General features: G+C 43.4%; 1 protein-coding gene across 1 annotated transcript in view; it reads left to right on the plus strand.

Annotated features, from left to right (window-relative positions):
• Window positions 1–18,974, plus strand: part of LOC115231021 — a 34,171-nt gene extending 15,197 nt beyond the window's left edge. The window contains exons 3-8 of the mRNA XM_029801118.2: window positions 139–384; window positions 2,538–2,770; window positions 10,822–10,945; window positions 14,660–14,842; window positions 17,444–17,619; window positions 18,278–18,974. Of these exons, the coding sequence (XP_029656978.2) occupies window positions 139–384; window positions 2,538–2,770; window positions 10,822–10,945; window positions 14,660–14,842; window positions 17,444–17,619; window positions 18,278–18,427 (1,112 nt within the window). The 3' untranslated portion in view covers window positions 18,428–18,974. The remainder of the gene's footprint in view (window positions 1–138; window positions 385–2,537; window positions 2,771–10,821; window positions 10,946–14,659; window positions 14,843–17,443; window positions 17,620–18,277) is intronic.
• Window positions 18,975–22,500: the final 3,526 nt, after the last annotated feature.

Consider the following 22,500-nt stretch of genomic DNA (forward strand, 5'->3'; position numbering starts at 1 on the left):
AATTAAGTGACAGTTGAGTACTGGGGGTCGATGTAACCGACTGTCCCCCTACCATAAATTTTGGGCCTTGTTCCTATAATAGAAAGGATTATTATTATTGTTACTAATGCTTGATTGCTTCTTTTTTCCCCCTTTCAGCCTTGTTGACAGTAATCTTCAAGAACTCGTCTAAGTCCACCATCCACCGGAACACAGGTGCCACGTTCTTCATCAAAGTCTCCAGTCTGCTGGGCAGTCGTCGTAAAAGCAACAACCACCAGGCACCAATGACCACGGTTGTCCATGGATTCAACGTGGTCGATTGTGTGTCTCGTAGCCAGTCTGTCCACCAGACGGCCAGAAATATCAGGGAGAAGAGACTCAGGCATCACATTGGACTACGAGGTTTGTTCACTTTTCTTCCTCTCTTCCCTAACTTTCTGTTCTATCTATCTATTTGTCTGTCTGTCTGTCCCTTTTCTCTCTCTCTGTTTGGCTACATACCTACCTGTCTGTCTGTTTGTCTGTCTATCCATCCATCTACGTATATGTCTATCTCTTTTACTCTTTTCAGTCATTTGACTGCGGCCATGCTGGAGCACCGCCTTTAGTCGAGCAAATCGACCCCATGACTTATTCTTTTGTAAGCCCAGTACTTATTCTATCGGTCTCTTTTTGCCGAACTGCTAAGTGACGGGGACGTAAACACACCAGCATCGGTTGTCAAGCAATGCTAGGGGTACAAACACAGACACACAAACACACACACACATACATATATACACATATATACGACAGGCTTCTTTCAGTTTCCGTCTACCAAATCCACTCACAAGGCATTGGTCGGCCCGGGGCTATAGCAGAAGACACTTGCCCAAGATGCCATGCAGTGGGACTGAGCCTGGAACCATGTGGTTGGTAAACAAGCTACTTACCACACAGCCACTCCTGCGCCTGTCTATCATTCTATCTGTCACTCTATCTATATCTACCAATCTGCTTTCATATGAGAAGAACCACAGCGTGTCTGGCTTCAGCGAGTGTTTCAACTTGCTGGTCAGCTTCTCTGTGTGCCTGAGTCGCTTTGCCTCAGACAGAGATTGTCCTCTCCTCATTTCGTATGAAAAGTAGTGAATGTCCTCAGGCACACCTGCTCTGATGAGCTTTTCATCCACACCTTTCTCCCTGCAGTGGCATGCATCAACTTGCTGGGATCATTGTTAATGATCTCCAGGATTTTCCACAGCAAATTCCAGTATTCTGATGGCGTCAGATCATCAGACACGGGCTCTCCTTTCTGGTCTTGCCTTGCAGTCAAATCCTAGACCTTCCAGCTCCTTCCTGACCCTTCTGCTATCCTTCTTATGACATTGAAGAAGTCCGAAATCTTGTTTGTCCTTCCAGCATGTATTCCAAGGAGGGCTTCATGCCTTTTCCACTAATTGGTGGGGTTCAAAATTATCCAGAGTCAATTATTCTGCAAAAGAAGGAAACAAAAATTGTTATTGTTTTTAAGAAGAAAAAGACCGACAACAAAAGTAAAGAAAATGTGCATAAAATTAGCAGGTGAAAATTGCAAAGGAATACCACCTGTACCATCATCATCATCATCATCATCATCATCGTTTAATGTCCGTTTTCCATGCTAGCATGGGTTGGATGGTTCAACTGGGGTCTGGAAAGCCAGAAGGCTGCACCAGGCTCCAGTCTTATCTGGCAATGTTTCTACAGCTGGATGCCCTTCCTAACGCCAACCACTCCGTGAGGGTAGTGGGTGCCTTTTACGTGCCACCTGCACAGGTGCCAGGCGAGGCTGGCAACGGACATGGTCGGATTGGTGTATTTTATGTGCCACCGGCATGGAGGCCAGTCTGGCAGCGCTGGCATCGGCCACGAGTCGGATAGTGCTTTTTACGTACCACCAGACCAGGGATCCTGGCTGGTTCAATTCAATTTCGATTTCGCTTGCCCCAACATGTCTTCGCAAGCAAAGGGGTTGGCATGGGTGCCTGTCGTACGGTTGGATTGGTGTATTTTACGTGCCACCAGCAATCATCATCATCACATCATCCTCTCTGCATATATATGTCTCATTATAATCATCATTTAACATCTGCTTTCCATGCTGGCATGAGTTAGACGGTTTGACAAGAGCTGACCTGGCAGAAGATTACCCCAGACTTCTGTGTCTGTTTTGGGATGGTTTTCACAGCTGGATGCCATCCCTAACAGCGACCACCCTGCAGAGTTGCCTGAGTGCACCAGCTCTGGTGGGGGTCAGTTTTGGCATGGTTTGACAAGAGCTGACCAGGCAGAAGCCTACACCATACTTCTGTGTCTATTTTGAGATGGTTTTCACAGCTGGATGCCCTTCGTAACAGCAACCACCCTCCAAAGTGGCCTGAGTGCACCAGATCTGGTGGGGGGTCATTTTTGGCATGGTTTGATATATATATATATATATATATATATATGTGTGTGTGTGTGTGTGGTGTGTGTGTGTGAATGTATGTAAACGATTATATGATTGTTTCTTTCTCTATTCTCTCCGTCTGCAGGAATTACAGAAAGCCAATGGTTAACCATGATGCGCCATGCCACACTGGACAGAGCATTTGACATGAGCAGTACCGGACAGTTCCTCCTCAACCTCCACTGGACAGATCTTTCCGAACTTATATCCCCTGAAAAAGGGGCTCATATGGGCACTGTGGTGTTTAAGGGGCAGCAAAACAGCAAATCATCCTATGTGGGTAGCATGATTGTCTATAAGCTGGACAGACTCTTAGGAGTAAGGTTTCAATCTTTCCATGTTCTTTACAATATCTTTTCCTTGTCGTCATTATCATCCTCTTTCAGTTTCCGTCTATCAAATCCACTCACAAGGCTTTGGTCGGCCCTGAGTTATAGCAGAAGACACTTGCCCAAGGTGCCATGCAGTGGGACTGAACCCAGAACCATGTGGTTGGTAAGCAAGCTACTTACCACACAGCCACTCCTACGCCTATATATATATACATATATACGATGGGCTTCTTTCAGTTTCCGTCTACCAAATCCACTCACAAGGCTTTGGTCATCCCGAGGCTGTAGCAGAAGACACTTGCCCAAGGTGCCACGCAGTGGGATTGAACCCAGAACCATGTGGTTGGTAAGCAAGCTACTTACTACACAGTCACTCCTGCGCCTATATATATATATATATATATATATATATATATATATATACAATGGGCTTCTTTCAGTTTCCATCTACCAAATCCACTAACAAGGCTTTGGTTGGCCCAAGGCTATAGTAGAAGACACTTGCCCAAGGTACCACGCAGTGGGACTGAACCTAGAACCATGTGGTTGGTAAGCAAGCTACTTACCACACAGCCACTCCTACGCCTATATATATATACATATATACGATGGGCTTCTTTCAGTTTCCATCTACCAAATCCACTCACAAGGCTTTGGTCGGCCTGAGGCTATAGTAGAAGACACTTGGCCAAGGTGCCATGCAGTGGGACTGAACCCAGAACCATGTGGTTGGTAAGCAAGCTACTTACTACACAGCCACTCCTGTGCCTATGTGTGGAAGTACAATTCGGCTCCTTGCCATACTTTCGGACAAAGCCAGAAGCGATTGTTGACCCCTTTGCATGCTAGCATGGACTGAATGGTTTGACAGAAGCTGACGAACCAGAGGTCTCCATCAAACTCTGTTGTTATCTCCCATATGGTTTCTATGACTGGATGCTCTTCCTAACACACACACACACACATATTGGTACAGGCATGGCTGTGTGGTAAGACATGGTTCCGGGTTCAGTCCCATTGCATGGCACCTTGGGTAAGTGTCTTATACTGTAGCCTTGGCCCAACCAAAGTCTCGTGAGTGGATTTGATACATGGAAACAGAAAGAAGCCTGTTGTCATCATCATCATCATCGTTTAACGTCCGTTCTCCATGCTAGCATGGGTTGGACGGTTCGACCGGGGATCTGGGAAGCCAGAAGGCTGCACCAGGCTCCGGTCTTCTCTGGCAATGTTTCTACAGCTGGATGCCCTTCCTAACGCCAACTACTCCGTGAGTGTAGTGGGTGCTTTTTACGTGCCACCTGCACTGGTGCCAGGCGAGGCTGGCATTGTATATATATATATATGTATGTTGTTGTTTGTTCCTTCATGAGGAATAAATTTAAATATCTTTATTTTTCCCCCTTAACACTGTTGCTGCTTTGTCTGTTAAATGGTGGTTTGGGTTTCAAATCCTTCTCAGTCTAAAAATTATTTTTTTTTTGTTATTAACTGAAATAAATTTGAATAAAATTTATTTTTCCCTAAACATTGTTGCTACTTTGTCTATTAAATGGTGGTTTGGGTTTCAATTCCTTCTCAGTCTAAAAATTATTTTTTTTTATTAACTGAAATTGGTCTGGTGGAGTAGAACTGATCTGGAGTAAACAATGAAGCAGTGTGTGTGTGAAAAAAATGGGTCTCAAGACAGCCTTGCCATAGTTACCAAATCTTTTCATTAAGCACAAAAATTTAAATAAGTTTATTTTTTTACCCCTTAACATTGTTGCTGCTTTGTCTGTAAAAAGGTGGTTTGGGTTCCAATGCCTTCCCAGTCTAAAAGTAATCTTTTTTTGGTGGTCTGGGTTTCAATGTCTTCCCAGTCTGAAAGTAATTTTTTTTTTGTTATTTACTGAAATAGATTTAAATATCTGAATTTTCCCATTAATTTTGTAGCAGTTTCGGTGGCCTAGTAGGTAAGGTGCTAGAAGTAGTGGCGTAATAATGGTTGAGGTTTCAGACCTCTGCCAGGAAATCAGAATTTTTCACTCTTTTTGTCTCTAGTGGAAAAAAAAATGAATTTCCTGGCAGAGGTTTGAAACCTCAACCATTATTACGCCACTACTTCTAGCACCTTACCTACTAGGCCACCGAAACTGCTACAAAATTAATGGAAAAATTCAGATATTTAAATCTATTTCATTAAATAACAAAAAAAAAATTACTTTTAGGCTGGGAAGACATTGAAACCCAGACCACCAAAAAAAGATTACTTTTAGACTGGGAAGACATTGAAACCCAGACCACCAAAAAAAAAAAATTACTTTTCGACTGGGAAGGCATTGGAACCCAAACCACCATTTTACAGACAAAGCAGCAACAATGTCAAGGGGTAAAAAAAATAAATTTATTAAAATTTTTGTGCTTAATGAAAAGATTTGGTAACTATGGCAAGGCTGTCCTGAGACCCATTTATCACACACACACACACACACACTATGCTTCATTGTTTACTCCAGATCAGTTCTACTCCACCAGACCAATTTCAGTTATAAACAAAAATAATTTTTAGACTGAGAAGGATTTGAAACCCTAACCACCATTTAACAGACAAAGCAGCAACAATGTTAAGGGGTAAAAAAAAAATAAAGATATTTAAATTTATTTAAATTTTAGTGCTTAATGAAAAGATTTGGTAACTATGGCAAGGCTGTCTTGAGACCCATTTTTCACACACACACACAATCTCTTTGTTGAGGGAAATTTGGTTGCTATTTCGAGACTGCTTTGGGGATTCTTATAGGAGCATAAACACACACACACACACACACACACACACACTATGCTTCATTGTTTACTCCAGATTAGTTCTACTCTACCAGGCCAATTATAATTAACGACACTCCAGTTGTGACCATCTCTGACCACTTGTCTATAATCATAATACAAACTTCAGTTAATAGAAAAAAATAATTTTTAGACTGGGAAGGAATTGAAACCCAAACCACCATTTAACAGACAAAGCAGCAACAATGTTAAGGGGAAAATAAAGATATTTCAATTTATTTCAGTTAATAACAAAAAAAAAATTACTTTTTGACTGGGAAGGTATTGAAACCCAAACCACCATTTAACAGACAAAGCAACAACAATGTTAAGGGGAAAATAAAGATATTTCAATTTATTTCAGTTAATAACAAAAAAAAAAAAACTTTTAGACTGGGAAGGAATTGAAACCCAAACCAACATTTAACAGACAAAATGACTAACAAACAATTTCAATGTTAAAATTTAGATATTTAAATATTTTCTTAATTGGTAAGACTGTTGTTGCTGATGTTTGTTCCTTCTCAAGCCATGCCTGATTCATAAGGGCCGGTTTCCCAGTTTCATTGGCATATAAGTTCCCCACCTGGATGGGATGTTGGTCCATGACACCTGAAGAAGAGAGAGAATGAGAGATATGGTGGAGAATAGTAAAATAGAATTAGAAATAACCGGGTATCTTATAGTCGTGATACATATCGAGCCCTTCTGGGTATTAGCACGCGTCTACGATGAGTCTACGATTTAAAAAAAAATTTACCATAATTTTTTTCCATTTTAATGCATTTTTTTCGCTATTATATAAGGGAAGTAACTCTCTAAAAATGTCTACGATGAGTCAACGATTTAAAAAAAAATTTACCATCGTTTTTTTCCATTTTAATGCATTTTTTCGCTATTATATAAGGGAAGTAACTCTCTAAAAATGTCTACGATGAGTCAACGAATTTTAAAAAAATTTACCATCATTTTTTTCCCATTTTTAATGCGTTTTTTTGCTATAACTCTCTAAAAATGCTTATATAGTTATTTCCCTTACAAACCCGACCAACGCCGGGCGATACTGCTAGTTAACAAAAAAGGATCTTGTGGTAAAACATGGATGTTATATATCCTCATCTTTTAATGTCTGTTTTCGATGCTGGCAAGCGTTGGATGATTTGACAGGAGTTGGCAAGGCTGGAGAGCTACACCAGATTCCAGTTGTCTGTTTTGGTAGATTTCTATGGCTGGATGCCCATCCTAATGTCAACCACTTTACAAAGTATACTATAAAGCCTTGTGAGTGGATTTGGTAGACGGAAACTGAAAGAAGCCCGTCGTGTATATATATATGTGTGTGTGTGTCTGTGTTTGTCCCCCCAACATCGCTTGACAACCGATGGTGGTGTGTTTACGTCCCCGTAACTTAGCGGTTCAGCAAAAGAGAATGATAGAATAAGTACTAGGCTTACAAGGAATAAGTCCCGGGGTTGATTTGCTCAACTAAAGGCGGTGCTCCAGCATGGCCACAGTCAAAATGACTGTAACAAGTAAAAGAGTAAAAGAGTAAATATCACCCACTACACTCTCGGAGTGGTTGGCGTTAGGAAGGGCATCCAGCTGTAGAAACATTGCCAGATTAGACTGGAGCCTGGTGCAGCCTTCTGGCTTCCCAGAACCCCGGTCGAACCGTCCAACCCATGCTAGCATGGAGAACGGACGTTAAACGACGATGATGATGATGATGATATAGAGAGAGAGAGAGTTGGTATTATGCAAAAGTGTCGTAAGTCCAAAACGTTGCTTTTTCAGAAAGTGTAAAAGAAAAAAAAAAGTTTCACCATTCCATAGCAAAACTATTGTACTACGCTTTGACAGTTTTTGGTATCTTGGCATCTGAAGCATCTGGAGATACAATAGTTTGGCCAAAAGAACCAGCTCTTGCAAGCAATAATAAATATTGGGAAATAATGCATTTGGCCAAATTTGGACATGCAACACTTACTTACAAACCACGTGGTTCCAGGTTCAGTCCCACTGCATGGCACCTTGGGCAAGTGTCTTCTACTATAGCCTCGGGCCGACCAAAGCCTTGTGAGTGGATTTGGTAGATGGAAACTGAAAGAAGCCCATCATACATATGTGTATATATATATATGTGTGGAGGCGCAATGGCCCAGTGGCTAGGGCAGTGGACTCACGGTTGTACGATCACGGTTTCGATTCCCAGACCGGGCGTTGCGAGTGTTTATTGAGTGAAAACACCTAAAGCTCCACCAGGCTCCAGCAGGGGATGGTGGCGATCCCTGCTGTACTCTTCTGTCACAACTTTCTCTCACTCTTTCTTCTGTTGGCCTGCTCGCGTCATTTCAAGGCTAAGAAACAATGTGAAGCGCATTGTGACCAGCGATGTGTAGCAACATCTGATAGCCTGGTCGGAAAAAAAAAATATATATATATATATATACATATCATCATCATCATCATCATCGTTTAACGTCCGCTTTCCATGCTAGCATGGGTTGGACGGTTCAACTGGGGTCTGGGAAGCCCGAAGGCTGCACCAGGCCAGTCAGATGTGGCAGTGTTTCTACAGCTGGATGCCCTTCCTAACGCCAACCACTCCGAGAGTGTAGTGGGTGATTTTATGTGCCACCGACACAGGTGCCAGACGAGGCTGGCAGACGGCCACGCTCGGATGGTTTGTTTTTATGTGCCACCGACACAGGTGCCAGACGAGGCTGGCAGACGGCCACGCTCGGATGGTGTTTTTTATGTGCCACCGACACAGGTGCCAGACGAGGCTGGCAGACGGCCACGCTCGGATGGTGTTTTTTTTATGTGCCACCGACACAGGTGCCAGACGAGGCTGGCAGACGGCCACGCTCGGATGGTGTTTTTTATGTGCCACCGACACAGGTGCTAGACGAGGCTGGCGGACGGCCACGCTCGGATGGTGTTTGTTACGTGCCCTCAGCACGGAGGCCAGTCATTGCGGTACTGGCTACGGTCACGTTCGGATGGTTTTCTTATGTGCCACCGGCACTGGTACCACAAGGATACAAATTCCATTGATGTTCATCTATTTTGATTTGGTTCGATTTGATTTGATACGATTCGATTCTATTCTCACTTGCCTCAACAGGTCTTCACAAGTGTCACAAGAAGGAAGGTATGCACAGGTGGACTGACTACGTCCCAGGTAGGGGCCACGGACTATGGCTTCACTAGTCTTGCCGGGTCTTCTCACGCACAGCATACTTCCATAGGTCTCGGTCTCTAGTCATTTCCATGGTGAGACCTAACGTCCGAAGGTCGTGCTTCACCACCTCGTCCCAGGTTTTCCTGGGTCTACCTCTTCCACGGGTTCCCTCAACTGCTAGGGATTGGCACTTTCTCACACACCTCTCTTCATCATTCTCGCCACATGACCATACCAGCGCAATCGTCTCTCTTGCACACAACAACTGATGCTTCTTAGGTACAACATTTCTCTCAAGGTACTAACGCTCTGTCGAGTAAGTACACTGACATTACACATCCATCGGAGCATACTGGCTTCGTTCCTCACGAGCTTACGCATGTCCTCAGCAGTCACGGCCCATGTTTCACTGCCATGTAGCATAGCTGTTCGTACACATGCATCATACAGTCTGCCTTTTACTCTGAGCGAGAGGCCTTTAGTCACCAGCAGAGGTAAGAGCTCCCTAAACTTTGCCCAGGCTATTCTTATTCTAGCAGTTACACTTTCAGCGCACCCACCCCCACTACTGACTTGGTCACCTAGATAGCGGAAACTATCAACTACTTCTAGTTTTTCCCCCCGGAAAGTGACAGAAGTTATATATATATATATATATATATATATACATATGTATGTGTGTGTTTGTCCCCCCAACATCGCTTGACAACCGGTAAACTGGTGTGGTTACGTCCCCGTAACTTAGTGGTTCGGCAAAAAAGAGACCGATAAAATAAGTACTAGGCTTACAAAGAATAAGTCCTGGGGTCGATCTGATCGACTAAAGGCGGTGCCCCAGCATGGCCACAGTCACATGACTGAAACAAGTAAAAGAGTATATATATATAAAGCATAATATATTTGTGATCAGAGTTGTATACTCTCTTTTACTTGTTTCAGTCATTTGACTGTGGCCATGCTGGGGCACCGCCTTTATTTATAAACTATGTGTATACTTTATTAATAATATTAATATGTATATACTTTATTAATAAAACCTCAAAAACCTCACAAAACCTGTTACTCAGGCAAAGAAAAAAATTGAAAACAAACTTACCTCCATCTTTTGTGCAACAAGCAAAGACAACCCATCCGAGGCACACTCCCCAGACAGTACGGCTAACGGCAGTGTAGAAGGATGCTGTCTCCTGAGTAATATAGTACTCGTTGTTGTTGTAGAGGCCATAGGGAACAGCCACAGCGGAGATTGTGGCCATTAGCCAAAGAACTGTATTGATGACATACTGCAATGAGAAATGGGAGAATATAATAAAGTCATGTGACTTCGAGTCTGGATGGTGATTGGTTAGATTATATATATATATATAATATATATATATATATATATATATATGTTGGGTTGTGATTGGGTAGAACAGTGGCTTTCAACCAGGGTTCCGCCAGTACAGTTCAGGGGTTCCGCAAGAAGTTACAAAACTGCTAAAATCGGCAGTAATTTTTAATTCTCCTGTGCAGATATGTGTGCATAAGACTATTAAATTATTGCACAGGGGTTCCTCGAGCCAGTGGAATGTTTCCTTGGGGTTCCGCTCCAGCAAAAAGTTTGAAAAGTACTGATATATATATATATATATATCAGTGGTTTTCAACTAGGGTTCTGCAGAACCTTAGGGTTGTGAGTGGATTTGGTAGACGGAAACTTAAAGAAGCCCGTCGTACATATGTATATATATATATATATATATATTATATATATATATGCATGCATGTGTGTGTTTGTACCCCTAGCATTGCTTGGCAACCGATGCTGGTGTGTTTACGTCCCCGGTTCGGCAAAAGAGACCGATAGAATAAGTACTGGGCTTACAAAAAGAATAAGTCCTGGGGTTGATTTGCTCGACTAAAAGGCAGTGCTCCAGCATGGCCGCAGTCAAATGACTGAAACAAGTAAAAGAGAAAAGGAGAGAGAGTACATGTATGTGTATGTATACATGTTTATGTGTATGCTATGTGTGTATAATAATGTTGACCGCTCTGTTTGGTTTCAGCTGTATCATACTCCCCCAGTTTCCAAAATGGTTCTGACCGCTGCGACCTTACAAGTAATCAGCAAGAACAAGCAGCATTTGCAACAGTTGCAGGACCTGGCTGGCGTTGATGGTTCCATAGAAGGTGAGTGACCGACCGGCAGACATGGACGGTGGTGGTGGTTGCTGTTGTTAAATTATTCTTTTTTTTTTGTTCTACATATAGGCGTAGGAGTGGCTGTGTGGTAAGTAGCTTGCTTTCCAACCACATGGTTCCGGGTTCAGTCCCACTGCGTGGCACCTTGGGCAAGTGTCTTCTTCTATAGCCTCGGGCCAACCAAAGCCTTGTGAGTGGATTTGGTAGACGGAAACTGAAAGAAGCCCGTCGTATATATGTATGTATATATATATATATATATATATATATATATATATATACACATAGGCGTAGGAGTGGTTGTGTGGTAAGTAGCTTGCTTACCAACCACATGGTTCCGGGTTCAGTCCCACTGCGTGGCACCTTGGGCAAGTGTCTTCTGCTATAGCCTCGGGCCAACCAAAGCCTTGTGAGTGGATTTGGTAGACGGAAACTGAAAGAAGCCTGTCGTATATATGTGTATATATATATATATAAGTGTGTGTGTATATGTTTGTGTGTCTGTGTTTGTCCCCCCAACATCGCTTGACAACCGATGCTGGTGTGTTTACATCCCCATAATGTAGCGGTTTGGCAAAAGAGACCGATAGAATAAGTACTAGGCTTACAAAGAATAAGTCCTTACAAAGTTCTGGGGTCGATTTGCTTGACTAAAAGGTGGTGCTCCAGCATGGCCACAGTCAAATGACTGAAACAAGTAAAAGAGTATTCCACCACCATCACGATCTCCACCAACACCATCCTCTCCATCATGACTACTGCTACCACCACAACCGCCACCACTGCAACCACCATCTCCACCACATGCACTCCCACCAATACCATCCTCAAAACTAATGCTACTTGCTCCCCTGTCACCACCACCATCGCTGTTCTTCCCAACAGTACCATCCTCTACCACTACCATCATCATGGCCACCACCACCTCCACTGTGCCAACATCGCAACCATCACAACCACCTATCAAGAACAGCATCACCACAACCACTACCATTACTACCACCACCATTACTGCCACCACTATCACTACCACTGCAACAACCATCATCGCCACCATCACAACTATCACTACCACCACAACCACCACTGCAACCACCATCACTACCACTGCAACCACCTCCATTGCCACCATCACAACTATCACTACCACCACAACCACCACTGCAACCACCATCACTACAACTGCAACCACCTCCATCACCACCATCACAACTATCGATACCCACAACCACAACCACCACTGCAACCACCATCACTACCACTGCAACCACCTCCATCACCACCATCACAACTATCACTACCACCACAACCACCACTGCAACCACCTTCACTACCACTGCAACCACCTCCATCACCACCATCACAACTATCACTGCCACCACAACCACCACTGCAACCACCATCACTACCACTGCAACCACCTCCATCACCACCATCACAACTATCACTACCACCACAACCACCACTGCAACCACCATCACTACCACTGCAACCACCTCCATCACCACCATCACAACTATCACTACCACCACAACCACCACTGCAACCACCATCACTACCACTGCAACCACCTCCATCACCACCATCACAACTATCACTACCACCACAACCACCACTGCAACCACCATCACTACCACTGCAACCACCTCCATCGCCACCATCACAACTATCACTGCCACCACAACCACCACTGCAACCACCATCACTACCACTGCAACCACCTCCATCACCACCATCACAACTATCACTGCCACCACAACCACCACTGCAACCACCATCACTACCACTGCAACCACCTCCATCAGCACCATCACAACTATCACTACCACCACAACCACCATCACTACCACTGCAACCACCTCCATCACCACTATCACAACTATCACTACCACCACAACCACAACCACCATGCAACCACTATCACTACCACTGCAACCACCTCCATCACAACTATAACTACCACTACAACCACCACTGCAAACACCATCACTACCACTGCAACCACCACCATCACAACTATCACTACCACCACAACCACCACTGCAAACACCATCACTACCACTGCAACCACCACCATCACAACTATAACTACTACTACAACCACCACTGCAACCACCATCACTACCACTGCAACCACCTCCATCACCACCATCACAACTATCACTACCACCACAACCACCACTGCAACCACCATCACTACCAATGCAACCACCTCCATCGCCACCATCACAACTATCACTACCACTACAACCACCACTGCAACCACCATCACTACCACTGCAACCACCTCCATCACCACCATCACAACTATAACTACTACTACAACCACCACTGCAACCACCATCACTACCACTGCAACCACCTCCATCAGCACCATCACAACTATCACTACCACCACAACCACCACTGCAACCACCATCACTACCACTGCAACCACCTCCATCACCACCATCACAACTATAACTACTACTACAACCACCACTGCAACCACCATCACTACCACTGCAACCACCTCCATCACCACCATCACAACTATCACTACCACCACAACCACAACCACTGCAACCACCATCACTACCAATGCAACCACCTCCATCGCCACCCTACCAACTATCACTACCACTACAACCCCACTGCAACCACCATCACTACCACTGGCACCCACCTCCATCACCACCATCACAACTATAACTACCACTACAACCACCACTGCAACCACCATCACTACCACTGCAACCACCTCCATCAGCACCATCACAACTATCACTACCACCCACCCACCATCACTACCACTGCAACCACCTCCTCACCACCATCACAACTACGCTACCCACCCCACACCACAACACACCCCACTGCAACCACCATCACTACCACTGCAACCACCTCCATCACCACCATCACAACTATAACTACCACCACAACCACCACTGCAACCACCATCACTACCACTGCAACCACCTCCATCACCACCATCACAACTATCACTACCACCACAACCACCATCACTACCACTGCAACCACCTCCATCACCACTATCACAACTATCACTACCACCACAACCACCATCACTACCACTGCAACCACCTCCATCAGCACCATCACAACTATCACTACCACCACAACCACCATCACTACCACTGCAACCACCTCCATCACCACCATCACAACTATCACTACCACCACAACCACCATCACTACCACTGCAACCACCTCCATCGCCACCATCACAACTATCACTGCCACCACAACCACCACTGCAACCACCATCACTACCACTGCAACCACCTCCATCGCCACCATCACAACTATCACTGCCACCACAACCACCACTGCAACCACCATCACTACCACTGCAACCACCTCCATCACCACCATCACAACCATCACAACTATCACTACCACCACAACCACCACTGCAACCACCATCACTACCACTGCAACCACCTCCATCGCCACCATTACAACTATAACTACCACTACAACCACCACTGCAACCACCATCACTACCACTGCAACCACCACCATCGCCACCACAACCACCACCACCACTACTACCACAACCACCACAACTACCACCACAACCACCACCATCACTACAACCACCACCATAACCACCACCATCACTACAACCACCACCATACTGCTCCTTTTTCACCATACCATTCTCGTCATTTCATCTTCAACTTTTTTTTCCCCCAGGCTTCGTACAACCACCTCAACCGTCTTCGTTCACCGTCCAGTCTATCACCCTCAGGCCACTTGACCAACTCACTGATCAGCTGAACGATATATCCAAAGCTGACAAACTCTTCCTGGAGTACGTCTTACTCATTTGGTTGACCAAAATCAAGTTGAACAACAATCATTACATCGGGACCAAAGGTAAGTTGTTCGTGTTGTGACAGTGCTCATTCTGAGTTCAATTCCTGCCAACGCCAAAAATGCATTTCATCTTTACGAGCTCATTAAAATAAAGTAGCGGTATTGATTAGGTGGCAAGCTGGCAGAATCGTTAGCACGCCGGGCGAAATTCTTAGCGGTATTTCGTCTGCCGCTACGTTCTGAGTTCAAATTCCGCCGAGGTCGACTTTGCCTTTCATCCTTTTGGGGTTGATTAAATAAGTACCAGTTACGCACTGGGTTCGATATAATCGACTTAATCCGTTTGTCTGTCCTTGTTTGTCCCCTCTGTGTTTAGCCCCTTGTGGGTAGTAAAGAAATAGGTATTTCGTCTGTCGTTACGTTCTGAGTTCAAATTCCGCTGAGGTCGACTTTGCCTTTCATCCTTTCGGGGTCGATTAAATAAGTACCAGTTACGCACTGGGGTCGATATAATCGACTTAATCCGTTTGTCTGTCCCTGTTTGTCCCCTCTGTGTTTAGCCCCTTGTGGGTAGTAAAGAAATACGTATTTCGTCAGGCGTTACATTCTGAGTTCAAATTCCGCTGAGGTCGACTTTGCCTTTCATCCTTTCGGGGTTGATTAAATAAGTACCAGTTATGCACTGGGGTCGATATAATCGACTTAATCCGTTTGTCTGTCCCTGTTTGTCCTCTCTGTGTTTAGCCCCTTGTGAGTAGTAAAGAAATACGTATTTCGTCTGTCGTTACGTTCTGAGTTCAAATTCCGCCGAGGTCGACTTTGCCTTTCATCCTTTCGGGGTCGATTAAATAAGTACCAGTTACGCACTGGGGTCGATATAATCGACTTAATCCGTTTGTCTGTCCTTGTTTGTCCCCTTTATGTTTAGCCCCTTGTGGGTAGTAAAGAAATAAGTATTGATTAGTACCCCTCCCCTCGAAACCACTACCCTTTGATGTCAATTCCCCCATCCATCCATGTTGGATGGACTGATGTTGGTTTATTGACATCCCAATGATGTAGCGATTCAGCAGAAGAGATTGACAGATTAATTACTAGGCTTCAATAAACTAAAGAATGGAGTGGATTTGTTTGACTAAGCACTTCAAGGTGCTGATCCAGCATGGCCACAGTCCAATGACTGAGACAAGTAAAAGGTTATATATAGGCACAGGAGTGGCTGTGTGGTAAGTAGCTTGCTTCCCAACCACATGGTTCTGGGTTCAGAGCCGCTGTGTGGCACCTTATATAACCTCGGGCTGACCAAAGCCTTGTGAGTGGATTTGGTAGACGGAAACTGAAAGAAGTCCATCGTATACACACATACATACATAGACACACATACATGCATATACACACACACACACATATATATATATATATATAGTTACGTACCGCCCGCCATCGCTCAAACTCTTCGGAACCCGGAACCCTACCAAGTCGAGCGACGACGATTGACTGGCCCAGTTGAACGGGAAATTCGCCACACAGAGAGAGGACTCGGTGGGGGGAATGGCAGCGAACTCGAACCAGCGACCGGAGAGAACAACAACAACAACAGAAGGAAGAGACACAGACACGGCGGAAGGCAATTGGCTTACATTTAAAATCAGTTTATAATGATCATTACAACATCAAATACCATGTAAAATACATCAGATACATCATAGAAAATAACATACAACATAATCAAAGGCATGCACGATGCAGTTCAATGTTCAAATCAGTTCAATTCACGATACAGTTCAGAGACAAATCAGAGCAGTTCAACTCAATACATTAAAGTCTTTCTCTTTCTTTCTTTTCAACAACTCATTTCTTTTCTTCCTCTTTTCCTTAATTCACAGTTCTTTCTCCTTTTTTTTTAACACATCAATTCTTTTTTCTTTAACAACTCTTTTTAACACAATTCACATCAAAACATAAACAACACATACCGTTTCAACTCCTACTATAATAGCCATGCCTTCTATCCGCCGTAATCCCTCTTTCGCTCTCAATCCTCTGTGTATGTCTTTCTCAACCTCTTATCCTCTCACAGTCTGTCTGTCTTTCTCAACGAAGTAGTTGTCCCTCGCCATCGCCACCTTCTTGGCTGACCGTCCGTATCACTCCTGTCTCTGGCCAAAACTGCCCTGTTGCCAACTGCCGACTCGCTCTGTTCCCGACTGACCGCCCGACTCCAATCCCAACTGCCGACTGACTGCAAGCTCACAGTGCGTCGCATTTTAAGGGGTGGTTTCTCGAACTTTCTCTGACCGGAACAGGGCCAAAGGTCTCTTCCGAATACATAACTTGCCCCAGAAACCGACAGGACAAAAGGTTTTAGCCGTCTGCTTGACGCCAACTCAAAAGTGGGTCATAGCACTCTTATTTCCGAACTGACCTCCATATCAATATATACACATACATACACACACATACACACATACATGCACACATACATACATACACACCTGTACGTCTAATATGTACATATATAAGTGTATGTGTAAGATATGATTGTGATTAATGCATACATATGTGGAGATGTTTGTAAATATATACATACACACATATACACACAAAACTATATATATATATATATATATATATATCTTCACCTCGTATCCTTCAACACAGGTCATGTGATCCTGCTGAATGGAGACCGGGCATTTACAGAATTCAAACCAGAATGGTTGAAGTACTTCAACCATTGCCGATTTCCAAACATCGTCTACAAGATCCTGGCCTGTTTCCGCTGTAACCCTCCACCTGGTAAGATACCTTCGGTGCCAGTCTGCGGACTTGGAGAACAGGTAAGACGACCCTCTTGCTCTTTGTTCTTACCTCACACCACCACCACGACCCCCCCATCCTATGTTTTGTTGTCCCCTCCTCTTTCTTTGTATATTTGGCAGATTTTTTCTTTGTTATTGCTTGTGTGTGCATGTGAGTGGGTGTGTTTGTATGAGCATGTACACACATGACTATGTGTGTGGGGGTACATGTGTGTGTGTGTGTGGGTGCATGTGTGTGTGTGTGGGGTGTATGTGTGTGTGTGTGTGGGTGCATGTGTGTATGTGTGGGTGCATGTGTGGGTGCGTGTGTGGGTACACGTGTGTGTGTGGGTGCATGTGTGTGGGGGTGTATGTGTGTGTGGGTGCATGTGTGTGTGGGTGCATGGGTGTGTGGGTGCATATGTGTATGTGTGGGTGCATGTGTGGGTGGGTATGTGTGTATGTGTGGGTGCATATGTGTGTGTTTGCACATGTATGTGTGCATGCATGCACAAGTTGGTATGTATGTCTGTGTGCAAGTGGCTTTGTGTGTGTGTGTGTGTATTTGTGTGTGTGAGTGTGTGTATGTTGGAGTGTATGTGACTTGCATTCTCTCTCCCCCCTCACTCATATCCTTATTCTCTTTCCTTCCCTCCCACCATCACTCACACCTTTCTCTATCTCTCACTCTCACCAGGTTTTCACAGAGCTCCAGCATGACGGTGTCTACATGGTGGACGTCTACCGCAAAAGCCGTGAACAGATCATGAACTCCGCAGCCGCTGACCTCCTCAACGTCGTTGACCTCTGCATCCAGAAGCACGGACGCAAGCACGTCCTCTACTGATTGGCTCGAGCCCAAGCAACAGCACTGTACCAGAGGGACAAACAGACAGACAGACAGACAGACAGCGCAAACAGGGCAAATAAATGATTGGCTAGCATGGTCAAACCTGTTGCCAGGTAGGCCAGGTGATTGGTGGAGAAATGGACCAATAAATGAACAGTTTGGTGGAAGGGTGGGCGGGTGGTTGGGGATTCATGGGTGTGTGGCATGGATGCACAATACATACAGATATGTGTATATATATATATATGTAACTACTTGGACTTTAGGAGTATATCTATTAGTATGTTGATCAAAGCCCTTTTGCAGTTTGGGCTATCTGATGTCATCCACAGTAACGATATAATTTTCATTGGATCTACGTCAGAAAATCCACAAATCAACAATATATGTATATGTTTATAAACACACCTGTGTGTGTGTGGGTGTACATGTAAAAGTGTTGTATGTTTGTATGATGTGTGTGTATTTATATACAAGTATGTGTGCATGTATGTATATGTTCATTTAGATGCATTTGTGAGGATCCACTTGTGTATATAGATATGTGTGTGTGTGTGATTGTATATTCACACACCTGTGCTTGTATTAATATAAAGTATGTGTGCATCTATAAACATGTGCTTATATATATGTGTATATATATATATATATATATATATATATGTACATATATATATATTATATACACACATACAGATAAAGAGTGAAATATAATTAATTTAATAAAATCAACAAATTTCACTAAGTAGTATTTTGGTATGGAAAAGGACCATATTCGGTAAAAGTTTATATAATTATAACAAAGAGGGTCTTTGCAACAGGTTGCTAGACCACGTACCGAAATTATTAGAAATAGCAGCCAGGGGACTGTTATTTCTTTCACTACAAAAATATGTCTCCACTTGCTATTTCTAATACTTTTGGTATGTGGTCTAGCAACTTGTTGCAAAAACCCTCTTTTTTATAATTATATATATATATATATATATATATATATATATATATATATATATATGGAGAGAAAGAGAAAGATTAGGAGGGATTTAGGTTACTAATGAACTAAACCAATAGGTATGCTGCAGGAGTGCTGTAATTGGTAATCCATTTGGATCCAAGTTCACAACAGAGGCTGGAGCCAGGGGTCTGTAGCAGAAAGGAAGAGGAAACACAAACTAGGTAGGACAAGCTTAGCAGATCCGATAAGCTTGTCCTATCTTGGTTTGTTTTCTTCTTCCTTTATTTATATATATATATATATATAATATATATATATATATATAAACAAAAATGAGTTAAGTCATATATTATCCCTTTATATATATAAATTAGAGAAAAACCATTATTATGTAATTCAAACAATGATAGACGTAAATCACACCATATAGAAAAAATAAAATATAAGATAAAACACTTACCTAGATCACAATAAAGTACATAGCGATAAATAAACAGTATATAATTAGTAAATAGACTACGTACATTTCGTGGCTATATCTTCAATTCGAATTACAATTAAATTTAAAAATATAGTCACTCCTCAGGTCAACAATAATGACAATAATAGTTAAATAAATAAATATTTTTAATAAATAATCAAACAGAATTAAACAATATTTCTTAAAGAAATAAAAGCATGATTCTTCTTATAGAAGAAATTCCGTTAACTAAATTTTAAACTTAAAGAGTTGGACCAAGTGTTTATAATATATTTATCAAGTTATATATATATATAGGTGCAGCCATAGCTGTGTGGTAAGAGGCTTGCTTCCCAACCCCATGGTTGCAGGTTCAGTCCCACTGTGTGGCATCTTGGGTAAGAGTCTTTTACTATAGGCTCGGGATGACCAAAGCCTTGTGAGTGGATTTGGTAGACGGAAACTGAAAGAAGCCCATCCTGTGTGTATATGTATGTATATATATATATGTACATACATGTATATCTATGTGAATGTGTCTGCGTTTGTCCCTCCAACATCGTCTTACAACTAGTGCTGGTGTGATTACGTCCCCGTCACTTAGCGATTCGGCAAAGGAGACTGATAGAATAAGTACTGGGCTTACAAAGAATAAATCTTGGGGTCAATTTGCTCGACTAAAGGCGGTGCTCCAGCATGGCCACAGTGAAATGACTGAAATAACAGAATAAATATATAAGCATATGAACACGTGTCTGTGTCCCTTGATGTACGTGTGCCATATGGTGGCAGGGGCCTTAAGGTTCGAAGATGGAGGGCAGGGAACTTATACATGATGGTGGTGGTGGTGGTGCTGGTGCTGACAACAGTAACAGTTGCTGTGCCGACGGCAGCGGTGGTGGACGCTCCATTTGATGACCGTGGGCAAAACAATGATGGCAAAAATTGGTCAACATCTGCTGATTGGTCAGCCTAATTGCTGTGTGTGTGTCTTGATCGATTGATTGATTGATTGATCGGTCGGTCGGTCGGTCGGTCGGTCGGTCGGTCAAGCAGTTTACAGATCAAAGACTGTGTCTATGACCGACGTCTGTGTCCAGGCCACCATCTCGCCTCCACCACATTAGTATTGAGCGCTGCTACATTTCCTTTGCCTTCCCACCACCACCACCACCACCACCGCTTCCATCTCCACCATGTTATGTGGTGATGCCTTGTTGTTTATTGTAGTTGTTGTTGTTGTTGTTGTTGTTTTTAATGTGAACTTGTATTCTTTTTGTTTTGTTTTTTTTTTTCTGTGAGAGAAAAAAAAAAGCAAAAGAAAAAAATTTCCTCAAAGCTGAAATATTACATAACAACAACAACAATAACAACAGCAAGAGAGATAGTAAGGAGAATATAAGATTAACAACAAGAATAATTACAAAAGCAGGAAGATAAATATGACAACAACAACAAGATGAAAGCGAATGAGAAATCTTCTATGTGGTTGTTTGAACTGCTAGAAATGGCAGCTAAAGCCTCCTCTGCTCTGGCTCCCACATGACTTAAATGTGGATAGAAGATAATGGTAGGGTTTCTTGGGTAACTAAAATTAAGGGGTAGTCGTGGTTGGAAAGACTTTTGATCGTATGTCTGTTGGGTGAAGATCGACCTAGGGCTAAAAAACATCATAGCAAAAGGAGAAGATGAAAGCGAATGAGAGATATTCTATGTGGTTGTTCAAACTGCTACAAATGGCAGCTAAAACCTCCTCTGCTCTGGCTCCTACGTGACTTAAAAAATTAAGGGGTGGTCGTGGTTGGAAAGACTTTTGATCGTATGTCTGTTGGGTGAAGATCGACCTAGGGCTAAAAAAACAACATAGCAACAAGGAGAAGATGAAAGCGAATGAGAGATATTCTATGTGGTTATTCGAACTGCTAGAAATGGCAGCTAAAGCCTCATCTGCTCTGGCTCCCACATTATTGAAATATGGAAAGGACACGGATGATAGAAGATAATGGTAGTGTTTGTTATGTAGCTATGAAATTATGGGGTGGTCGTGGTTGGAAACACCTTTGATCATAGGGTCTGTTGGGTTGGATTGGCCTCCCCACAAAACCAAGCCCCACTGTTGCTTTACAGTTGTAAGGTATGCCCTAACCACAGGCTGTGAAAGCACATGGCTCAGTGGTTAGAGTGTTGGGCTCACAATCATGAGGTAGTGAGTTTGATTCCTGGACTGGGCTGCATGTTGTGTTCTTGAGCAAGACACTTTATTTCACGTTGCTCCAGTTCGCTCAGCTGTAGAAATGAGTTGCGACGTCACAGGTGCCAAGCTGTATCGGCCCCTTTGCCCCTCCCTTGGATAACATTGGTGGCATAGAGAAGGAAAGCACTACGGTGGTATACATTCTACGGCTGAGTGAACTGGAGCAACGAGAAATAAAACGTTTCGCTCAAATGGTGCAATGTATCGTGTGGTCACCTCCACTGCTTCGTGATCATAAGGTGAACCCTAACCACAGGCCACATACATAGGATCTCTCTCACTGCATATACACATATTTGTGTGTACAAAGCTCATCCACAGTTGTTGGCTACCTGATGCCATCATATAGTGAAAATGCTCCTGCTACTGGGTATACTTCAGGAATTCCATTGTATCCACAG

This window comes from Octopus sinensis, unplaced genomic scaffold (genome assembly GCF_006345805.1).
Source record: "Octopus sinensis unplaced genomic scaffold, ASM634580v1 Contig17168, whole genome shotgun sequence".
NCBI lineage: Eukaryota > Metazoa > Mollusca > Cephalopoda > Octopoda > Octopodidae > Octopus > Octopus sinensis.